At 28.3% G+C, this 23,382-nt stretch overlaps 6 protein-coding genes across 6 annotated transcripts; 1 reads left to right on the forward strand and 5 right to left on the reverse strand.

The window, feature by feature from the left end:
- Positions 1–5,550: 5,550 nt before the first annotated feature.
- On the reverse strand, positions 5,551–6,150 carry LOC113867993 (miraculin-like). The gene has a single exon (XM_027503532.1). The coding sequence runs from the start codon at positions 6,148–6,150 to the stop codon at positions 5,551–5,553; it is 600 nt and encodes a 199-aa protein (XP_027359333.1).
- A 3,252-nt stretch (positions 6,151–9,402) lies between these two features.
- On the reverse strand, positions 9,403–10,002 carry LOC113868062 (miraculin-like). Its single transcript, XM_027503623.1, has one exon. The coding sequence runs from the start codon at positions 10,000–10,002 to the stop codon at positions 9,403–9,405; it is 600 nt and encodes a 199-aa protein (XP_027359424.1).
- Positions 10,003–13,230: 3,228 nt separating this feature from the next.
- LOC113868036 (miraculin-like) lies at positions 13,231–13,833 on the reverse strand. The gene has a single exon (XM_027503589.1). The coding sequence runs from the start codon at positions 13,831–13,833 to the stop codon at positions 13,231–13,233; it is 603 nt and encodes a 200-aa protein (XP_027359390.1).
- Positions 13,834–14,750: 917 nt separating this feature from the next.
- LOC113868111 (miraculin-like) lies at positions 14,751–15,356 on the forward strand. The gene has a single exon (XM_027503677.1). It carries the CDS (start codon positions 14,751–14,753, stop codon positions 15,354–15,356), a length of 606 nt encoding a protein of 201 aa, XP_027359478.1.
- A 3,593-nt stretch (positions 15,357–18,949) lies between these two features.
- Positions 18,950–19,597, reverse strand: LOC113866718 (kunitz trypsin inhibitor 2-like). The gene has a single exon (XM_027501528.1). The coding sequence runs from the start codon at positions 19,595–19,597 to the stop codon at positions 18,950–18,952; it is 648 nt and encodes a 215-aa protein (XP_027357329.1).
- Positions 19,598–22,740: 3,143 nt separating this feature from the next.
- LOC113868156 (miraculin-like) lies at positions 22,741–23,382 on the reverse strand. Its single transcript, XM_027503730.1, has one exon. The coding sequence runs from the start codon at positions 23,380–23,382 to the stop codon at positions 22,741–22,743; it is 642 nt and encodes a 213-aa protein (XP_027359531.1).

Here is a 23,382-nt window from a genome sequence, read left to right on the forward strand (position 1 = left end):
TCTTGGTATGTGCTGCACCATACCAAACTGACGCATTACTCGATCAGGTTGATGCCACTCACATACCTGAAAACATATCAGTGGCACCACCGCCCTCCATAACTCCATACCATCTCTACAGATAGGTGGAAGCATGTTGATGAGTTCCATATTGTATGACACCCATACAATCTGTATCATGACATAAAAATATGGTTAATAACGAATCAAAGTTCCATTTTGTAATTAAAACTAAGGTATAATAGTAGACTATAATACCTCATCACATGCTAGACGATCAAAAATATATCTATAGTACTGCACATCTTTCTTCCCCTTTCTTATACCCTGCGATAACCATCTGCAAATAATTTTGACCATAAAACTAATAATTCAAACAAATAACATTATACATACAGTTTACAATTTGCAGAAAAAACTGATAATAACAACATACCTAACACCGTAGGGAAGATGGAGACGCGTATAGAAGGGATTCATAGGTGCTATTTGGGGAAATCTATTCCAAGCCCACATCACAATCAACGCAGCAAGTCCTCCAATAGCGACACGATCAATGTTGGTGGCCATGCATAGCTCTCGGTATAAATAACTTAGAACTGCAGAACCCCAACTATATTGACCGGTCAACTCAAAATCTTCAAGCAAAGGCAAGTATCTCACAGAAACCCTATTGTTGGAGTGATCAGGAAGCATGAACCTTTCAATAAGCCTCAATATATATGCTCTGGCAAATCGAGTAATCTGCAGTGGAGACTGATTATGCATGGCAATATGAGTGAAGTGCTCATCCAACCAATTCATCTTCAAGAAACTCCCTACAAAATGCTCAGGTCCTGGTCTGATACCTAGGGTGTCTTCCACAATCTGCGCCCAATCACCTCCAGTGGGTGCTATAACTGCTCTCCCATCTATGCGTAATCCTAAGAGGATAGCAACATCCTGAAGAGTAATAGTACACTCTCCAGGGGGCATGTGGAATGTGTGCGTCTCGGGCCTCCACCTCTCTATTAAAGCAATAATCAATCCCACATCCAGGGGAAACTGGGACAAGTTTGTCACTCCAATAAAACCTGCGAACTCCAGATGCGAAATAATTTCTTCTGGAACACCCTCTATTCCACCAGGAATATTCTGACTCTTCCTGACTCTCAATATCGGGTGATCACATCCATCCCATATATGTTCAGAAACATGAATACTCTGAAACTGAAGGAGTGATGGATCTTCTGGCCCGGGATTAATAATCTTACTTTGTCGTGAAGATGATGCCATCTATTCAACAAAATTACTATAACTAATAAAATTCCATTCTATAATAGTTAAACACTTTCATACCTAAATACTATCACATTGTTATGACATGAATATATATTCAATGAAATATATTCTAAACATTAATATCAGATATACTCATCAATATCAATCTCACCATAAATTATAATTTACGTAATATCATTTTTATATTAAAATTAAATATTCTTATTTACATTTTTATACATATTACTAACGATATACAAAAGTTTAATTATTATAATTATTTTTCATATTAAAATATTCTTACTACAATTTATATAAATGTAGTTACGTTATTTAAATAAAATAACTCTTATTATAAAAATAAATTTAATTTAATTTTTTAAATTTTTATGGATTCAATTTAAATTTACATAAATTACATACATTTTACAATTATGCAAAATATATTACGTTTTTAAAATTAAATAATATTTTATCTACATACAATATTTTTTCTATAGTACTGAACATATAAATTTATAGTTTTTAAATTTTATTTAAATTAATATAGCTGTAAAAATTATGTATTACAATAAAACTGAATATAAATAATTAATAAAATAATTTATTTAACAAATATAATTATTTATTATTTTTTTACAATTATATAACAAATATAATATATATAAAATTAATAATATTATGCTAATATATTATTTATACAACATACAACAACAATATTTTTACAGTTACAATTACAGTTAAATATAAATAATTTATTCATCCTTTTATTTATTATTTTTTTTTACAATTATATAACAAATATAATATATTTAACATTAATAATATTATGCTAATATATTATTTATAAAATAGAACAACAATATTTTTATAATTACAGTTAATTATAATTTTACAGTTTAATTTACTACTCTACAACTACAACAATATTCTTTATACAACATATTAATACCTACAAATAATATAATAATATTTAAATTTGTAAACAATTTTTTCTAACCTCAATAAACTTTTAGCCCAATTATTTTAGTACTCACCACTCACTTAATCACCTGCAAAAAAATTATAAACATTTAAAATTTAATTTTTATCATTTTTCATATATTTTAAATAATACAAATCAATTTACATTATAAAATATGAATATACAAATACATCTATACCTCTAAATCACGTGCAAATTTTGAAAATTTTGAGGCTAAAAATGCAATTTGCAAATGGAATTCTTGGACTAGAGAACGGCGACCACGAACACGAAAGATGCAAAACGAAAATGAGAATGAATGAGGGGAAGGGGAAGAAGGTCAGGGACGGTCACTGTAGCTTGCCACGTGTCAACAATTCATTGGTTTCGCCACTGCTATGGCGAAACACTCCTTCGCCATAATATATGCGAAATACATAGGATTATGCCACGTGTCCTAAAAACTCCCTAGCCGTTGATTATGTGATTTCTTTTTTATATATATTTTTTACTTGGCGACTTTCGCAATTTCATTGGCGAAACTCTGCCCGCTACTGCCACATGTCATTTTCCAATTGTTTTCGCACTAGTGGTGGCGAAACATTGTCGTCTTTTCGTCAGTCAAATAGCGAAACTATTCATAATTTAACACGTGGTTTCAACTTTTGTTTTTTGCTTTTTTTTCTGGCGAAATAATATATAAAATATTTATAAAATAATTACTTTTGCCACTCATTTTGACGAAACCTTTTACCACGTTGGCACCTCACCCCAGACAGGGAAATAGTTTCAAACTTAATATATTTTGATAAATAGTTTTTAAATTTACAATATTAAAATAAAAAACCCCTGAATTTGTATCGAAGCTCTGACTATCTAATTTATGTGACAATTCATTTCAACTCTTCCCTCACCAACCCTAACCTAATCAGCCAAATTAGTGCCTTTTATTGCCTTTAAAGCACAAATTTTTAATCTTTTATTTATTTAATAACTAAATATATTTATAAGAATAAAGAATAGAAGATTTTATATTTATTCTTCCTTGTAATATTGAAACCTTTTATTTTTGGTGTCTTATTTCCCTAATTAGAGAGCTGTAGATTAGAAAAAAATAATGATATAATAATTAAACTTCATTACGATACGTTGAAATTGCTAACTTTTTAAGTGTAGAAAGGAACAAATGTGGCATATATTAGTTTTACATTCACTTAATTTTTTAATCAGATCGATTCCAAACAACTGGATACATATATTCATCAGTAAAAAATATCAAGTGTGGCCTAAAACAGAATACAGTGTAAGATCATGAAAATAGATAAGTTAATTTGTCTAAATTAATTTATGAAATATATATATATATATATATATATATATATATATATGAACTTTCCTTTCGATCTGTTGATGAGTTACTTCTATATATTTTAGCAAACTCACATCTCTTTTGGAACATTTCATTTGATATGAATTTAACTATCATGCATAGATAAGACTTTTTTGGTATATATCTTTTTATAAGAAATAAAATAGAGTTTTTCTTTATTTTTATTATAAGAAACAAATAATATATTTAAGAAGCATTAATTGTTAAATTTCTTTTATACCTTTCTTTTATTAATATCATTAATTATACAAATTAATAACTACAATATTTAATATCATGGGTATTTTTATAATAAAATTTATATTTATGAAAAACATAAATTACTTAATTACTTTTTCTGGTTCTAGAAATTTAGTCTTTTGTCTTTTTATAAATTACTTAATCCCAAGTTGTAGTTACAGGTATTATGGATATAGAAACACGAACGCCTGATAATCACTATCTTCAAAGGGTGTAACTACAGCAAGCTAATTTTGGCTAGAGGTCCAAAACCTAGTTTTCTTTTCAGTCATTCTGCATAGCTACATCAATTTCATGTAGTTTCGATCCTCTATCAGTGCATATCTTCAATTACTTGCCCCCATCCTCATTGTTTCTTCCAATCACCATTATATCATCAATTAGAGACGTACTTATTGTAGAAATAACATGTTTTTTCTCACGTTTTAAAGATAAATGAATTACAAAAACACAATTTTTATCCCTTTTTGCCTAAATAATGAATATTTGTGTAAATGATGCTCAAAATATCTTCAAGAAGTATCAATATTCCTACACATTCTTTAGTGTAAGATCGAAAACTTGAAACATGGGTTAGCAGCTTTGTGCTAAAATTTCACTTTTATTACCGCATAGAGTAATTAACCTCTAGATTGTGTATTTGTCACGGGAAAATTGTCTAAATACACATAATATTTATGTTATTAGGTTGTGACACATAAATATAAATTATTCTAGGTTTCATTATAAATTTATTCTTTTTACTTCATATTGTTTTTCATTTAAATTTTTGCATGAAAAAATTTTACATTTTTATTCATAAATGAAAAATAATTTATATATCAATATCTGTCATTTGTTAAAATTAGAATTGTATTAAGTCTATGTGTAAACTTTTGATGCATTATAAAGTAAATGATATGTTGACGTAGAAATGTGATAATAATAAAAATTACATTATTCAATCTGCTTATCATTTTGTTTTATTATAAGTAGCTGTCTATTATAAATATTATGTAAAATTTAGAAAGTCAGTGCACCAAATAAAATAATGGTATTTGTGGAGCATTTGTTACTTAGTGTAGTTTCCGTACGTAGGAATTTAACTAAACGCGGATTGATAATCAAAAGTTTGTGTGATTTGTAATATCAAAAATGATAGCATACTCCATTTTTTTTTATATTGCGATATTTCTATGAGATTGTGGTATATGATATTCGAATAATTTGGTATTAGTATATATTTACTTAAAAGTTTGCATAAAATATTACTAAACATATGTGAAATTTGATGTGAGAAAAAGAAATAAAGAAGAGTTATAATTACATGATTTTGTACTAATATGGACAATTTAACTTGAATAAAATAATATTCTCGTAAATAATATTGTACTAAATATTTGATTTAATTAAGCATCGTTCGTAAAAATGACTCGTGGCATGACTTTGAAAAGTTTGATCGTGTATGTGAATTGGATTAACTCATGTACCCTTATAACTAACAATTAATTGTCATGAATACATGGACTTGGACTGTAAACAGAAGCCAAGATGAGAAGAAGCTAAAAATTTCAAAAGACTCAAAACAGAAAATAGCTTGTTTTTATTTATGATATAGTCGATGACAAGGAACTCAACTTGAGAAACCTTGTATCAAAAGTACAAGTAATGCATTACACTTATTTATTATAATGATTAATTAGGAATACATGGAGAATCAAGCCCGCTGGAACTGAACTTTGTATGGTGCATAACTCAGAGCAAGACGTTTGCCGTACTGATCCTGGTATATGCCAATATCACTGCATTGATAACTACAATCACTGCAAACACTGGGACAATAAACAAGCTTATAAGCATCTTCAAACTTCTCAATCTTGAACCAATTATTAATGGTTTGCCAACCAGGGTTGCCAAAAGAACCACCAGTAGTGATAAACCGTTGTCCAGTTGAATAATCATAGTCCTTAAGCTTCCACACTGTGGATTCAGGACAAGTTGTTTCAATAGGGAAATAGATGTTGAGATCAGTGGATACACGAATAACACCTTTCTTGGTGTTAACAGGTGTAAATGTCAGAGGAGAGCCTTGGTAACCATCAACAGCCACAACATCAAGAGGACAATCTTCACCTGTGCTTGCAAGGTCAAGGCCACCAACATCAGATGAAGCTGGAACAACGTAGTAACTGGAACCAGCTCTTAGAATCTTCCCTGTTGTGTCAACCACTTGCTCAGGGGCCGCACCAGCTGCGCCAAGTAGTGGCTTTGTGCTCAAGGCAACCAAAAGGAACAATGCAACTATTGTGATCTTCATTTTTGTTTTGTATGTCGTACACTTAATTTGTGTTCTGGTGAGTTATGTTCGTAGAGGAGCATGAAAATTTATAGGGTGGGATGCCTCTAATAATCTATGGACTTTGGTGTTATAAGTCATGGATTTGCGCTCATACAATCGACCCATAGAGATTCAAATTGCCAATGAGATATCGAAATTCGCTATACTTTTGATTCAAATTGTTCTCGAAAGAACTTTGTCTTCCTTTTACAGTCACTTATTGCCTAACATTCTGTATACGATGTTTACGAGAAGGTGTGCTCCAAAGGTGTGCTCCATTTGTTTATAAGGTGAACTGTGAAGTTTAAAGAAGCCCCCAGAACTAGAATAATGTAAGAGACGCTTTCTATTGCGATATTAACGAACACGTTTTGTTTTTGTTTTTTCTTTTCATTTCTTTAATTGCTTTTGCATTTTTTGGTGGGTTCTTGTGATCTTTTCTCCTTACTCAGATTATTGTTTTTATTTATTCTTAAAAACTAGATTGGAACAACTGAGAAATTTGAAATAAAAGATAAAAAATTATATATAATATTTACAGTAATACATGTTCGAAAATTTTACATTAAGCTTGATTATTACTAGTTTACACTGTGTAATTTTAATTATCAAATTATTTTTTTACATCCCTCTGACATTCAGCAAATTTTGTCCTTTGGCTAATTTAACGTAAATTCTTAACTTCTTATTTTTACTTAAAAATTCTAACAAATTAAATCGATTAAATTAGTTTAAGTTTTCATTTACTTTACCAAAAAAATGTTATTTACTTAAATTTTATGAATCATAACATTAAATTTCATGCAAAATTAAAAAATAATTTTCTTTTTAAAAGTAATTTTTTTGTATAAAAATCATCAAATCTTATTGAATGTTATTTTATATTGTATGTTTATAAAATATCTATCGAAATTTTAGATAAAAAATAATAATTTAAGAGTTTTTATTTAATTAAAATGTACTCTTAGGAGAGCTAAATTTACTTATCATTGAAAATAGAATAACTTAATTAAAAAAATTTAAGAGAGCCATAATTATACATATTATAAATTAAAAGAACTAAAAAAAACTTCAGATACTCGGTGAAATGTTGTATAATCGTGTGTTGAATTTAACTATTATAAGATGATATTGATGTGAGAGGATCAACTAATTAACAGCAATTATAATTTTTTAAGTGAATAATTAAGTAACGTTATTGCAGTCACTGTTAGTTTAACAATATTAAGAATATTGTGATGTAATTTTTCAAACAATTTGAGAATCCATCCACCTCTGTATAAATTGGTCATTTTCAAGCTATATAGCTTTAAAATAACATTTGCCTTTAGCCCTTGTTGAAGCCGTCACTGCCTAACTTTGATATTTAGAAACAGTGTGCTAAAATATTCTCTTTCTTATTTTTTCAATATATACAACACTCTCTGCATCTACACTCAACTGGCTTACTATAACAATCAAACTCGGAAAAGCGGAAATATTTGCCTTTTGTAGTACAAAAATGGGAATCTAACGTCTTGATGAATTTTTTATATACTTTTTTCTTTTTAGTTTCTAGAAATTCGCAGAGTTTCATTTAAACTGTGGATTATATTGGACTACTGCAATACAGATACACAAAGCATATATAACTTCATATCTATCTATCTATATATATGTTTTGAAATCAGAAATATTGATTTATGAATAGTGCTTATTTCGTGAACCAATATTTATAATAATAACAATAAACATAAAATATTAGTTTGTAGACCGTTGAAAGTATAAGATTTCTCATGAATTCTTAATTTAGGTCTTGTTTTATTTGAAAGTGACAATGTTTAATTAATTTTTAAAAGAAAATTATCAAGTTAAAGAGATTGCTTTATTTTAACATTAAATCGAGTATATATGCATGTCATGAGTCTAAACTTGAAATTATAATAATATTTATAAATGACTTCCTCATATAAAAAATCATAATTCAGTTTATTTTGCATAGAAAAAAAAATGCAAAATGAATGAAGTAGAGGTCACACTTATATATGTTGAATACAGAAATTTAAAAATTGAATAAACTTAAAAATTAATTCATGAGATAATAAGAGTCAAGAATATTATTCTCTCACTTTATAAAATTGTCTGGTTAATCTATAATATAACAATCTGTTAGTCATTAAGATAGTGTTACTACCATATCAGTTTACTACTCAGACCGGCTTCCCTATTCTTCTCACATCATTTTTATTGCTGAAAACTTGAATTTGAACTGCTCAATCCCTTTCTTTCCATCTCTCTTATTTCTTCACTTTCTTTTTTCCTTTTTAAATTGTCTCTATCATAATGTTGCTATTGTAACAACTATAGTTTCAATCTGCTATTCAAATTAGAATCTTGCAAATCAAGCTTACATATATTCCTTTCCTTCTTCCACTGTCGTCTTCAACAATGAAGACTTGTTCTTGAATAGTTCAATCTTACCATGCCCAATCTTGTCTTCATCAAGCATATTGTCAACATTCTAAGGCTAAAAATATATGGCAAATTACCCTTTGTTTTCATATTTCCCTTAGAATGACGTTATTTTAGTGTTATGTTAGCATCATACATTACTTCAACAAAAGTTAATATTTTTCATACATCAATTAATGTTAAAGACCTTATTGATCAACAGACTGCTATATTATAAACCAACGGGACAATTTTAAAAAGTCAATAACTAATATATATATTGTAGAGACTATTTCGAATTTTCTCTCTAGAAATTAATCAATTGCTCGTTAAATGACAATCTTCATTGCAGTTATCAACTTGGTTAATGGTTGAATAAAAGGAGATAAATCAAAGAATAAGTTATTTTATCTCATTTTAATATAATATTTTTTGACTAAATAAGATAGAATAACTTATATTGGTTATTTTATATTACCAACCAAGTTTAAACTTTTATTTTCAAGGAGAATAGGGTTAAAATGTTGAAAATATTGGAAATTGCAAAATTTAAATTAAGATTATTATTTTTTTCATCTTTAGTACTATGATCTGTTAAAAGTAAAAATAATAAATTAAATTTAAATTATTGTATTGATTGAAATTATAATAATCTTAAAATTTAATTAATCTAAAATAGAAATATAACTTGTATATTATATTCCACGACAGGAACTCAACTTAAGAAACCTTGTATTGAAAGGACAAGTAGTCCATTGTACACTTATTCATTAAACCCTAATTAATATGTGTGGAGATTAATCAAGCCCGCTGGAACTGAACTTTGTATGGTGCATAACTCAGAGCTAGACGCTTGCCATACTGATCCTGGTATATTCCAATATCACTGCATTGATAACTACAATCACTGCAAACACTGGGACAGTAAACAAGCTTATATGCATCTTCAAACTTCTCAATCTTGAACCAATTGTTAATGGTTTGCCACCCAGGGTTGCCAAAAGAACCACCAGTAGTTATAAACCATTGTCCACTTGAATAATCATAGTCCTTAAGCTTCCACACTGTGGATTCAGGACAAGTTGTTTCAATAGGGAAATAAATGTTGAGATCAGTGGATACACGAATAACACCTTTCTTGGTGTTAACAGGTGTAAACGTCAACGGAGAGCCTTGGTAACCATCCACAGCCACAACATCAAGAGGACAATCTTCACCTGTGCTTGCAAGGTCAAGGCCACCAACATCAGATGAGGCTGGAACAACGTAGTAACTGGAACCAGCTCTTAGAATCTTCCCTGTTGTGTCAACCACTTGCTCAGGTGCTGCACCAGCTGCACCAAGTAGTGGTTTTGTGCTAAAAGCAACCAAAAGGAACAATGTAACTAATGTGATCTTCATTATTCTTTTGTATGTTGTAGAGTTAATTTGTATTGCTGTGGCTTAACATACATGAAGTGATAAATTTATAGGGAGGGGATAGCTCTAATCAATGGACTAATGTAATGTGTGCATATCTATAAGTCATGGATTTCAACTCATACAATTGGCCATGGCAAACTTAATGTCAATATTTCTGTATACAATTTGTGAAGTTCACCCTTCACCATATATACCTGATTGCTTGGATTCCAAGTTTTTGATGAATTTGGTTTGGTTTGCTTTCCTAGTCATTCAGTGCCTAACTTCTTGTGTCAATGTGTCTTACATGTTTAAAAATGTCTCTGCTTCGTCTGTTTAGTGTGTTATATGAAAAGAAGCACATAGACTGATGCATTTTCATAATTTTTATAAGCTTTCTATGTACTATTAGATTAACGAACATCTTTTCTCCAGTTTCCTTTTTGACTATGATACATAAATAGTCAAGCAGTGTCAATCCTAAAAGCAATCCAATCTTTTGCCATCGTAACCCAGGACAAGCAACTTTTTTTTTTCTAGAGAATCCAGAATTTGCTATAAGATTTATCATATATTCAATTTTGTTGGGTGGGAGAGTTTTCAGGCAGGGAGTTTTTTGAAAAATAAAACACTACAACGCAATTCCAAAACCTTAAGACAATTATTACATGAGTTCATCTTCTTATAGACCCATAACTATCTTACTGATATATCATTTCATGTGAAGCTAATTTACATTTGACTCCAACAAATTTAACTAATATAGGGATGAAGTTAAGTAAATACGTAATGTTAAAACAGTGTTAATTTAATAATATTGTGGTGTTAATTTTTTAAACAATTTGATAATAGATCCACTTGTATTAGTATACTCTTCTCGGGAACGTTTAAAACTTATAAAAATAAGTTATAATTCATATAATTTTTTTTGTTATTTTAATATGATGTTTTTAAATTATCTATCAAAATAAATTTTATCATAAATATCTTATAAAATATATTAACTAAATATATAATTAAAATATTTTCATGTGCAGCTGTCACCGCCTAACTTTGCTACACAGTGCTAAAATATTCTATTTTTATTTTTAATATATAAAAACTCTGTGCATTTACACTTCACTGGCAAAGTATAACGATCAAATTCGAAAACACGCTAAAAGTTGTCTTTTTCAGTACATCATGCAATAGGAATCTAATGCCTTAGCGATTTTCCTTTATATATATAATTGCTTTCTTTATGTTCGCAGACTTTTATTTAAACTATGGATTAAATTAGGCTGGAATACACGCACACACGACAACGTAAAACTTCAGTTATGTACAACCATTTTATCGTACTAATGAGATTGATTACATGGTAAATTAATTTTTTTAGATATTATTTTTTATTAGGTTCACTTTTTTATGTCTCAAATAACATTTCTTGTACATTTTTAAACTATTTTAATGAATTTTTATCATCTTTTTAATTATAAATTTTATTCTTATTTTTTTCATGTACAGTAAATTTATTGGTAATATTATTCGTATAGTTACAATTCATAATAAGCATATATTTGTATTTGAATTATATTTTGAAATATGAAGATTGCTCTTCTCTTTAGAGCTAAATCATTGTGATACATTAATAGCATTGAAAATAAAATTTTAGGTTTTACTATGTTAAAAGCATAAAATTTAGGTAATTTTTGCGATGTATTAATAGTATTTTATGTTTTTTTTTTTTGTAAAATAATTATAATCCTTAATGTTATATTAAATATATAGAATATTAGTAAAAGTTATTATTCTGAGAAACATGAATTTTTTTAATTTTTAATATTTGAATAATCACGTCTATCAATTTAAGAAAGATATAAAATATTCGTTTAAGTTAATAGGTACAATAATAAACATCTAATATTTATCATATGAGTTAATATTTTTGGTGTTGATATTTTCTTTAAAAATGAATGGTTAAAAGAAAAGGAGAGTTTGCTTTGAGCATGTCAAAAGTCTATACCTGAAGTTGCAATCAGAGTTAGCGCAAACTATTTTTTTCCTCAATGTTTAAATCACATTTTCTTTCATTTTTATTTTAAATTATACACTTCTCTCACTTAAATAAATTATTTCTTTATTAAGTATTTGAATCCATGTTATTAATTTAAATGAGCATTTTGAAGATATTTTTTGTGTGTGGTTATTCTACACATGATCAATAATTAGTTTCAAATAATTATTATAAATTCCATACGCTTAAGAGATAACATAAGCATTTTAGACGAAAATTTAAAACCGATAATAAAGGAATTTAAAACTTCATTTTTTTTCTTAAAATTCTAAAATCAATAATAAAATATTCAAAATTATAAAAAAATAAAAAATAATAATCGTCAAAAGATAATTTCATAATTATTTACACTATTAAAAAATTTATATTAAAAAATCAAAATATAATTTATTTTCATCTCTCAGGGGAGGAGACTATATATTTTAAAATAACAAAAAAGATGATGAGTGTAATTTTAACATCTTTAATGGAGAAGGGTGTGATTTATTCTAATATTTATACATGACTTCGTAATAAAAAGAAATCACAAGCAGCTCATTTTGCATAGATAATAGAATGAACTAGATGTGCGAATTATATTAAATTCGAAATTTAAAAATTAATAGATTGATTGCGGCCGCTAAATGAATTTTAACAGCACCAATAGTCCTTAGTTGAGTTTTTAAAAACTTAATTTCCATTGAGTATAGTCTAATTTTTTTCATTCATTCAAAGACAGTTTATAACAGGTCTTCTAAAGAAATAGGGAGAAGGGGTGAAAGAATGAGAAAGGAATAGAGTATATTTCATGAGGTCGAATCCACGCACTCACAATTATCTTCAGTAACTTAATTAATTGAGTTGACTAAAGAAAATTGAGTGGAATTGATTTTTAAATATGAAAGTTTTTAACTTTTTTGTTTTATATATATATAAGCACTTTACGTACAAATTTAATCGTCTTAAATTTTGTGGACAAAGTTGAATTTTAAACGTAAATTTCATGTTAGCGACCAATCACTTTTATGACTTAATATTTGGATCGGACTCATTTGTAAGAAGTCTAACACATGACATGCAACACAACTTTTGAAAAGATCAAAAACAAATACAAGTTGAGAATTATTGTACTAAAAGGACAAGTAGTGCATTACACTTTTTCATAGTGATTAATATCATGTTGACATGGAGAATCAAGCTATCTGGAACTGAACTTTGTATGGCACGTCACTCAAAGCTAGACGCTTGCCATATTGATCCTGGTATATTCCTATATCACTACATTGGCGTCTACAATCATAGCACACATTTGGACAATAAACGAGCCTATAAGCATCCTCATAAATCTCAATCTTGAACCAATTCTTAATGGTTTTCCTACCCGGGTTGCCCCAGTCACCACTAGTGGTCACAAACCACTGCCCAGTTGAATAATCATAGTCCTTAAGCCTCCAAACTGAATTCTGTGGACAAGATGTTCGAGAAGGGAAATAAATTTTGAGATCAGTGGATACACGAATAATACCTTTCTTGGTGTTAATATATGGTATAAATATCAAAGGAAGGCCTTGGTAACCATCCACAGCTACAACATCAAGAGGACAATCTTTACCTGTGCTTGCAAGGTCAATGCCACCCACATTAGGTGAAGCTGGAATAATGTAGTAATTGGTACCTGAACGGAGCTTCTTCCCAGATGTGTCAAGAACTAGCTCATTTGATGCAACAGCTGCACCAAGCAGTGGCTTTGTGCCTAAGGCAACTAGAAGGACCAATGAAAGCAGTGTGATCTTCATTCTCAGTTTTGTGTTTTTGTAACGTGTGTCGAAGAAGGGATTAGTTTATATATGGAGAGGATGGCTCTAATCAATGTACAATCTTGGATTTCAACTCATACAATTGGCGATTGTAGACTTAACAACGTAATAAATTATTAAAAAATTATAGCACACATTCTTTTCAATACATTTTTAAGGCACTTTATGTTATTGATTCATTTTTTCAAAATGTCAAAATACTTGGATCATTAATTTAATATTTATTAGAAGTTGCTTTAACTTTTTTAAAAATTAAAAAATTATAGGAAGTTAGTCAAAAATTATTTCAAAGGTGTTATTATAATATCTTAAATATTAAATTAGTTTACAATATTATAAATAAAATTCTCAAAATTTTGTAATTTTTTAATATTGATAAGAAATGCACGATTCTCTAGAAAAAGATAATTGAGTTCAGGGTTTGGACCGGAAAAGATTCGATTGCTAATAGATTCATCCTGGGACATCTTTTTCTTCCACCACTAGCCTTAAAAAATGAAAAATTAGAAAAGAAAAAGGATATGTTCGTTTGTCTCTAATAATACAAAGCTTAAAATAAATCAAAATGCATTAGTCTATGTGCTTCTTTTCACATCCAATACCAAACAGACGGAGAAGACATACTCTTAAACATGACACAAGAAGTTAGGCAATGAGTGACTAAGAGTAAACCGAAGTTCATGAAAAACTTAGAATCCATCCAATTAGAGCATTGTGAATTAACTTCACAAATCATATAGAAAATACGTGGCCAGTTGTATGAGTTGAAATCCATGACTATCTTTGCACATTAGTCCACTGATTAGAGCAATCGCTTACTTATATAAACCCATCTCTCTTCTATAGAATGCCACAACACAAAAACACAAATTAAGCGTCCGACATACAAAACAATAATGAAGATCACAATAGTTGCATTGTTCCTGTTGGTTGCATTGAGCACAAAGCCACTACTTGGTGCAGCTGGTGCAGCTCCTGAGCAAGTGGTTGACACAACAGGGAAGATTCTAAGAGCTGGTTCCAGTTACTACGTTGTTCCAGCCTCATCTGATGTTGGTGGCCTTGACCTTGCAATCACAGATGATGAAAAATATTGTCCTCTTGATGTTGTGGCTGTGGATGGTTATCAAGGCGCTCCTTTGACATTTACACCTGTTAACACCAAGAAAGGTGTTATTCGTGTATCCACTGATCTCAACATCTATTTCCCTGTTGAAACAACTTGTCCTGAATCCACAGTGTGGAAGCTTAAGGACTATGATTATTCAGCTGGACAATGGTTTATCTCTACTGGTGGTTCTTTTGGCAACCCTGGTTGGCAAACCATTAACAATTGGTTCAAGATTGAGAAGTTTGAAGATGCTTATAAGCTTGTTTATTGTCCAAGTGTGTGCAGTGATTGTAGTCATCAATGCAGTGATATTGGAACATACCAGGATCAATATGGCAAGCGTCTTGTTCTGAGTTATGCACCATACAAAGTTAAGTTCCAGCGGGCTTGATTCTCCATTTATTCCTAATTAATCAATAGGAATAAGTGTAATGCACTATTTGTCCTTTTAATACAAGGTTTCTCAAGTTGAGTTCCTTGTCATGGACCATATAATAAAGAAACAAGTTATTTTCTATTTTGAAGCTTTTGAAATTTCTAGTTTGTGTTCATTTATATCCTTGTCATTATTTACTGTGTCTGTTTTCATGATTTACAATGAATGCATGGTTACTTAGTTATCTGCTTCCTATATATATATTTAGCTAAGGGAAATTAACCTTGTGAATATGTATGGTTCAAGTTAAGTAAAAACGATTCAAATTTCGTCCATTTTGATAGGGAGTCATTGAATTAGAGATATAATGTAAAAATAGAGATCATGTGTCTCAACCTAAAAACATAAGCTTTTGGAATATTTGGTTTATATGAACCTCTAGAATTTGATTCTTATTGTCTGTATTTTTCTGATATATAGTTAAATTAGTATTTGAGCACAATTTAGGTAAGAATATGCATTGTTCATACGTACGTCAAGTCCAAAATGTTGTCAGAGCATAGGCAAAATGTAGGTTTGCTTCATGAAAGATTAAACATGGGTTTGATACAACTTATTTTGTAAGAATAATAATTTATTTTTGTTGATTTCTTGAGGTAACTTTTGATAAATAAATATTATTTCTTTAACTTTATCGTTTTTAAAATGCACTGCAACTTTGTCCTTCCAAAAAACCCAAAAAGAAAGAGATTAGAGTAGTGGTTAAATATGTACAGGTAGAAATATGGTTGTTCTTGTTCGCTTATGATGGCATCTCATGATCTTCGACAATAATCATATCTTTTTTTTATCATTTATTTTTTTAGTTTTAATTTTGCTATAGAGATGTTGATATACACATAACTTTGACAACCTAATTCAAATTATTCCGAATTTGGTTAGGTTATATAGTTTGAGTTACCCAAAAAATTTGTTGAAATTAAGCTAACCCTTATACATGCGTAAATCAATAGAGTTCGAGCTATCAAATTGTCAAACAAAGGAATTATAATATCTCTATTATTTTAATTAGCTGTGTCAAATCTTAAACTATATAATAATAAATATAAAAAAAAGGTTTTATTTTCATATAGGTAAGAATCGTAATGCATATTAATAAAGTACTATATTAAGTAACTTTACACAATTTAATTTTCCTTTATTGTGTCATTACACACAATTTTGTTTTTCAAGAGTGTGTTTTGATATCTGCGATTTGGGTCTTCAAACCCAATAAATGGCTCAATTTGAGCTGCCGTAGGGCTGCAGCATACTCTACACCACACCAATTCACCGAAATAGTGCTTTTATTTTCATGTTCAGTATATGGTTCAGTAATAAACTTTACTGAACAAAAAAACAGTAATACTCTTTAATTTATGTTGAAAAGAAAAACATACTGTTCAAGTGTAGTATAATTTTAGAGAGTACATACGCAAAAAATTTCATTTGGTAATTTTTAAACTCAATTCTCTTGTTTTATTTGTTTACTAATTTTTCTGGTGTGGTGTAAAACACTACAATTCATGCAGAAAGATGTATACGATTTTTGTTTTTTACTTAAGTACTAATCTTTTAGCGTAGTACTTCAAAATTTTAATAAAATTATAAATAAAAATAATCAAATAAAAAAATTATTTGAATTAAAGTATATAATTTTTATGATATGTTATGTTAAAATTTATAAATAAAAATTAACTAAACATTAATCTTAAATTTTATTTATTTAAAAAGTTATACCGTTAATTATTTTTTTACATGGTTAAATCGTTAATTCAAAATAGTGCATTAAGATTTAAAATATAAATATAAATAATTAAATTTAACAATTAGTCCTTAAAAAGGAATAAAAAAAATTGAATAGTCAAGAGTTTTGAAAATTTTCTTATTCAAAAAGAGTTAAAACACAAATTTATAATATAAAATTATAGTTATATAAAAAAAACTTAAAACGTGAAATTAGCTAACTATAGTAGTTTTTTTTTTTTCATAATATTAATATGGAAGAGAGTTTGGAGGGAAAAAGAAAAAAAGAAAAGGATTAAAAGACTTAGGAGAGGAGGAGAAAGAAGATTAAATATATCCCTTGTATGTTTAATATTAAAAAAGAAAGATAATAGAGAGTTTAACATGTTAATAACATTATTACTCTTTTATATTTTTTATTCATATATATATTTTTATTTTTCAAAAAAATATAAAAATTAAATATTTTCTTTTTCTAAAAATTAATATTTTAAAATTTCTATTTCTTATAATTTTTAAAAAAATTCTCACTCTAAAAACTAACATTTTAAAAAAAACATTTTTTTATTTTTTATTTTTTTTACTATTTTACTCTAGACTATGCTAAATATTTAATCTAACAAATAGAAATATAAATGATAAACTTTCACTATTTAAGTTATTAAAATCTCAAAATGGGATAACTAAAAAAAAAGTACAAGGCTAAGAGAATTTTAGGAAGTTTAACTCTTCTTCTCATGTTTAATTAACTTCCAAATAAAAATCAATGATAATTAATCTATTCTTTCTTCTTTCTTCCTTGCTTAAACATAAAATCCAAACAAAACTTTAATAAACACATCATCAAAAGTGCTAACAATCTATGATTTTTATATTTTTTTTAGAGATTAATTTTGATATATTATCAAAATAATTAAAATATTTGTAAATTTAATCCTAATAAATATTTTTAATTTATCAATTAACTTGAATATACAAAAAATATAAATTTCGAATTAGTGATTATAAAAATTAATAATTTTAATTGATATAGTAATTTATAATTAAGTAAAAATATAAAAAATTATATTGTTAGTACATTTCGAATTAAATTTTATTTTTTTTATCAGGTGAAGTTTTATATGACTCGATCCTACTAATAAAGAATGAGTTTAATTTTAGTACACTCTCAATATAAAGATTTTTAGGCTGTTAATTAAAATACATCATGAATATTATTTTTATATTAATTATTACAAAAATACAAATTATTACTGATATTACAATCTATAGTTAGATAATAGTATGAAGCACATTTAAATAAAATTCTTAAATTATTTGTTTGAATCCTCTTCAAATTTCACATAACAATAAAGGAAACGTTAAAAGGAAAAGTGCTGAATAATGAGTAATCAATGTTTCACAGCCTTATAGTCAAGGACAAAATATCATCAAATAATAATTGGTCACAATAGAAATAAATTAATGATATTAGAGATTTGATTCATGTCGTTACTATGAAAATAGAATTACCTATAACCACGCACCTTTGGGAATTTTTTTTATCCATTGTAACCAGAAAATAATAAGGAAATAATCATTTTTAAAATTATATAATAGAAAAATGGAATTTGAACAAATCACAGCGTGAAATTTCGTAATTTATTCATATAAAAACAGAAAACGTCAAAGGCATCAATATTATTCGTACATGACACTTCTCCAAATTAGATATCGTGAGCTTATTAATTTCATATCAATTGAACCGAACGCTAAACACAACACGATCAATCTTGAGACTCCAAATGTTTTCATAAATAATTTGTTCCTGCATTGATGGTGCTTCAAGTAGATGGCTGGAATCTAACTTTGTAGGGTGCATCAGTTAAAGCCACACGCTGATTCCCATTGCTATCCCTAAACACCCCAACATTCTTGCATAAAGGCTTGCAAAAATTGCACACTGTGGGGCAAAAAACGAGCTTATAATCATCATCATACTTCTCAATCTTGAACCAATTATCGATGGTATCCTTGCCAGGGTTTCCTATAACACCACCGGTAGTCACAAACCACTGTCCACTTGAGGCATCAAAAGCATCAAGCTTCCATACAGTGGATTGAGTACAGCTTGTCTCAAGGGAGGTTTTGATGTTCAGATCAGTAGATACCCTAATAACACCTTTCTTAGGGTCAACTGGGGTGAATGTCACTGCCTGGCCACGAAAACCCTCAACCACCACAACATTAAGGGGGCAAGTTTCATTTGTTGATCTTGCTATGAGCACAAAGCCACTTCCAACCACACAAGGCCCTCGGCCATCACACGGAGTTGTGGGAACCGGCCGAATATAATAATTCATGCCGGTCCGAACTATCTTGCCTTCTGTGTCAATCACTTGCTCAGGAGAAGCATCAGCTGCTCCGAGCAAGAGTTGAGTACTGAAGACGAAGAGAAGAAAACATAAAAAGTATATAAACATAAATTTCATGGTTATCTAGTATTGTTTCAAGTATGTGAATGTAAACTTTTTTCTATGGGTGTTTAGAGGAGTGCACATGTTTCTTCAATTTATAGCTATTGATGTTCTCAATCTATGAATTCATATAAGTTTTATATAAAAATGTTAAAAGTCAATGATTTTGGCTAACTCTTGAATAAAGTTTTCTTGTTAAAATATACTACTTCCAATTCTCCACGTCTAGCTATGTGTCAGCATTGATTGCCATGGAAGTAATGGTTTGGCACACATGAGCCAGCTTGCAATACACAAATTGGTTTGCTTATCTTGAATTCAAAATGTCTAGGTAAAATTTGTTGTGCATTCTGGACCCCTACCAGCCGACCCATAGTATTCACTTCAATTGAAACTGCTAGTTTCAGCATCTCAAGTTTCCTTCTTTTTTCCTTTTTTGTTGAGATTTGTCTTGTTTCGAGCAATGACTAAGTAGCCGTGGTTAGCATAATAAACCCCATAAAGAGTATTTTATACTCTATTACACATAGAATAATTATGATCATTAAATTTACATCTGTGGTTAGTAATTTCTTTGAAAGAAATGTATTGCATTGAAATATTTACCAGAGTCAACAGATTTACTTGATCTCAAACAATGTCATATAACATACACATGCATAGCTTGTAATCCTAGAGAGTTAACTAAGTCCTGTGTAAAAATTGTTCTTCTCTAAACGATCTCTATGATAGGCATAGTTATTAGTAAACCTTCAAAATAAAAATAAATAAATAATATTTCCATTCAGATATAGAGTTAGTAATTAATATATAACTAGCTGAGGATACTTATTAAGATTATATTCGTATACATAATTTATTCAAACTCTTATTCAATAAATTATTGAAATAAACTGAAAAATAGCTAATGATAATGATAACCTATTTTTTTATACAAACTCATCCAACAAGCCATGAGTATAATTAAAGGCATAAACATTAAATAAAAATAAAATACTTAAAAATATTTTAATTTTCTTTTTATATATTTATTAACTATAAACTCTGAGCTCTTCTGAAGAGGAAAAAAAAAAGAACTCTTTATATATTTTAGCCTTAAATTTCGGTAAAATAACACCGAATTAATTTAATTTAATTTGAATATGTTATTATTATAAAAAAGTTTAACATTATTTTGACAATTATATTTAATGATGTTTTGATAATTTGTAATGAGATTGACATTTTATATAAATTTTAATATAACTAAATTTCTTACATATGATGTCATCACATAATTACCCGAATAAAAAATATATTTTACACTGTTAGTGTACACATATTGAAAAACACGCTTGGATCTGTGTAAATTCTTCCAAAAAAATTAAAATTATTATAATATTTAAAAATGGGAGACAGGCAGAACCAGATAAGATAAGAACAATTTACTCAAGATTTTCTTAGATAACAATGAAAAGGATATATTGAGGCTATTATAATTTGAATGAATGTTATAGTCCAATTTTGACGAAATCTTTTAATTATTTTAATAATATTAATGTCCATGCATTCGGCACGATTAACATTTTTCTTCTTATTAGAATCTGAATATAAATTCGTTTGAAAAACATATTAAGTTTAAATAATTTATTTACATAAAATATTTTAAGTAACTTAAACTTAAATATTTATATAATTTTTAATTAATTACCAATTTATTAATATAAAACTTTTAATTATTATCTCACTTCTATTTGATATTGAAATTGGCAAGTTTCAAGAACATAGATGTGAAGGGATTTTGACTTTTCAAACTCATTGAGGTAAAGTAATCAACCTCCACATATATGATGTGATTTCGTCAATAATTTAATCGATAATATCTGGACGTTGTCAAAATAAATAAATAAATAAATAAATTGATGCCGAAAAGTATAATTAATGTTTTATGCAGTTAACTTCTAATTATTATATTTCTTACATGAATAATTTAACAAATTTGTCAAGTATGGAAATACCACGGGCATTTATTAGTTTTTTATAAGCTAGTGATAACAAAAATTATAAAAATAAAAATATTTTTATATCAGATAAAAATATATAATCCAGGGAAGAAGACCAACAAAAGACATAATAGAACAAAGTCACGCATTTTCCATAAATGGTATACAGATCAATCTTTCAGAGAGATGTTCTTCATTTCCCAGAAAGCAGACAATGTAATATGTTCCCAGGAGGCCGAGAAATTCAAATGGAGAAGAGAATGCATGCAGCAGGGAATGTTATATAAAGGATGACAATTTCTATATGAAGGTGGCCATTTTAATTTGTGAGGAGACTATCTAATTTAATGCCACGATTTTGGATAAGGTTACATGTGGATGATAATCACCTAATCAAATTTTATAAATGTTCACAAATATGTAATTTTATAATTAACATTTACTTATATTTTAAAAAATAGATATTAAATACTAAAATAAAGTTATTTATGTATTGTTAATTAGTTTTTTATTTGCATTTTTTTTACGAATTTAATCTATTAGAAAAATGTTGAATTTAATGTTTGAATGGATAAAATTTAATATTTATAAAAAATTATTAAGTAAAGTAATTCTTGTTAAAATTTACTCTTAGAGTAGCTTAATATTACTATATTAATAATTTTTTATTAAATACAAAATTAATTAATCAAATGTTGTTTAACCATTTTTATTAAGTAAATTTATTTTTAACATATTTATAAATATTTAAATTATATAAAATTTATATACATTATCGTACGAATAATATAAAATTATTTAACTATTAAATTGATTAATGTTATACTTTATACAAAATTATTAAGTAGCAAATGTTGAAATTATATATATATTAATTATTTTTATCCGTAATAATATTGATTTTATTAATAAAGCACTAGTAATATCGATAAATTTACAAAAAACATATCAAAAGAGAAAATTTCAGTTATGTCCACAACTGTGATGAATCACTGACTATTAGCAACTAAATAAATAAGCTTAAATGACCTTGCTAAATTATGAGGACTCCACGATATTAGGATTAACAAGTATATTCTCCAATTTCATCAACATTGTTGTTTATAATCAAACATTTACTTAGATATTTCTGCCAGAATTGGAAGTTATAGGAACATTTTGTATGGAGATAAGTGCTCAGGCCTTTTGGAACTGAATTTTGTATGGCATGTCAGTGAGAGCAAGACGCTTGTTCCCATTTTGATCCTCATATACCCCGATATCCCTACATTGAACCCTGCAATAGGCACAAAAAGTTGGGCATGAGATCAACTTATAGTGATGTTGATATTTCTCAATCTTAAACCAGTTGCTAATCGTTCTCCAACTTGGGTTGCCCACAACACCCCCGCTTGTCACAAACCATTTTCTCATTGACCTATCAAAATGGTCAATCTTCCATACATTCGATTGAGGACAACTTGTTTGATTGGAGAACTCGATGTTGAGGTCAGTAGAGACACGAACAACACCTTTGTTTTTGCCATGAATAGGTGTAAATGTTAATGGTTGGCCTTTGTATCCCTCCACAACCAAAACATGAAAAGGGTATGTCTTGTTTGTTACTACTCTAGCTAGCACAAGCCCGCTATAACCTCTACATGTGCCAAAACTTGAACATTTGGTAGTAGGGACAGGAATAATATAGTAATTGGTACCTACCCTTAGCTTCTTGCCTGATGTATCAACAACTTGGTCAGACGAATAGTAAGCTCCTTCAAGTAATGATTTTATACTCAAGACAAAGAGAACGAGCAAAGGTATTAATGTGATCTTCAT

Source organism: Abrus precatorius, unplaced genomic scaffold (genome assembly GCF_003935025.1).
Source record: "Abrus precatorius isolate BTA unplaced genomic scaffold, Abrus_2018 Scaffold5, whole genome shotgun sequence".
Taxonomy (NCBI): Eukaryota; Viridiplantae; Streptophyta; class Magnoliopsida; order Fabales; family Fabaceae; genus Abrus; species Abrus precatorius.

What these genes read in the sequence shown, in the direction of transcription:
- LOC113867993 (XM_027503532.1), bottom strand. Translation starts at nt 6,150, where the DNA reads ATGAAGATCACAATAGTTGCATTGTTCCTTTTGGTTGCCTTGAGCACA.
- LOC113868062 (XM_027503623.1), bottom strand. Translation starts at nt 10,002, where the DNA reads ATGAAGATCACATTAGTTACATTGTTCCTTTTGGTTGCTTTTAGCACA.
- LOC113868036 (XM_027503589.1), bottom strand. Translation starts at nt 13,833, where the DNA reads ATGAAGATCACACTGCTTTCATTGGTCCTTCTAGTTGCCTTAGGCACA.
- LOC113868111 (XM_027503677.1), top strand. Translation starts at nt 14,751, where the DNA reads ATGAAGATCACAATAGTTGCATTGTTCCTGTTGGTTGCATTGAGCACA.
- LOC113866718 (XM_027501528.1), bottom strand. Translation starts at nt 19,597, where the DNA reads ATGAAATTTATGTTTATATACTTTTTATGTTTTCTTCTCTTCGTCTTC.
- LOC113868156 (XM_027503730.1), bottom strand. Translation starts at nt 23,382, where the DNA reads ATGAAGATCACATTAATACCTTTGCTCGTTCTCTTTGTCTTGAGTATA.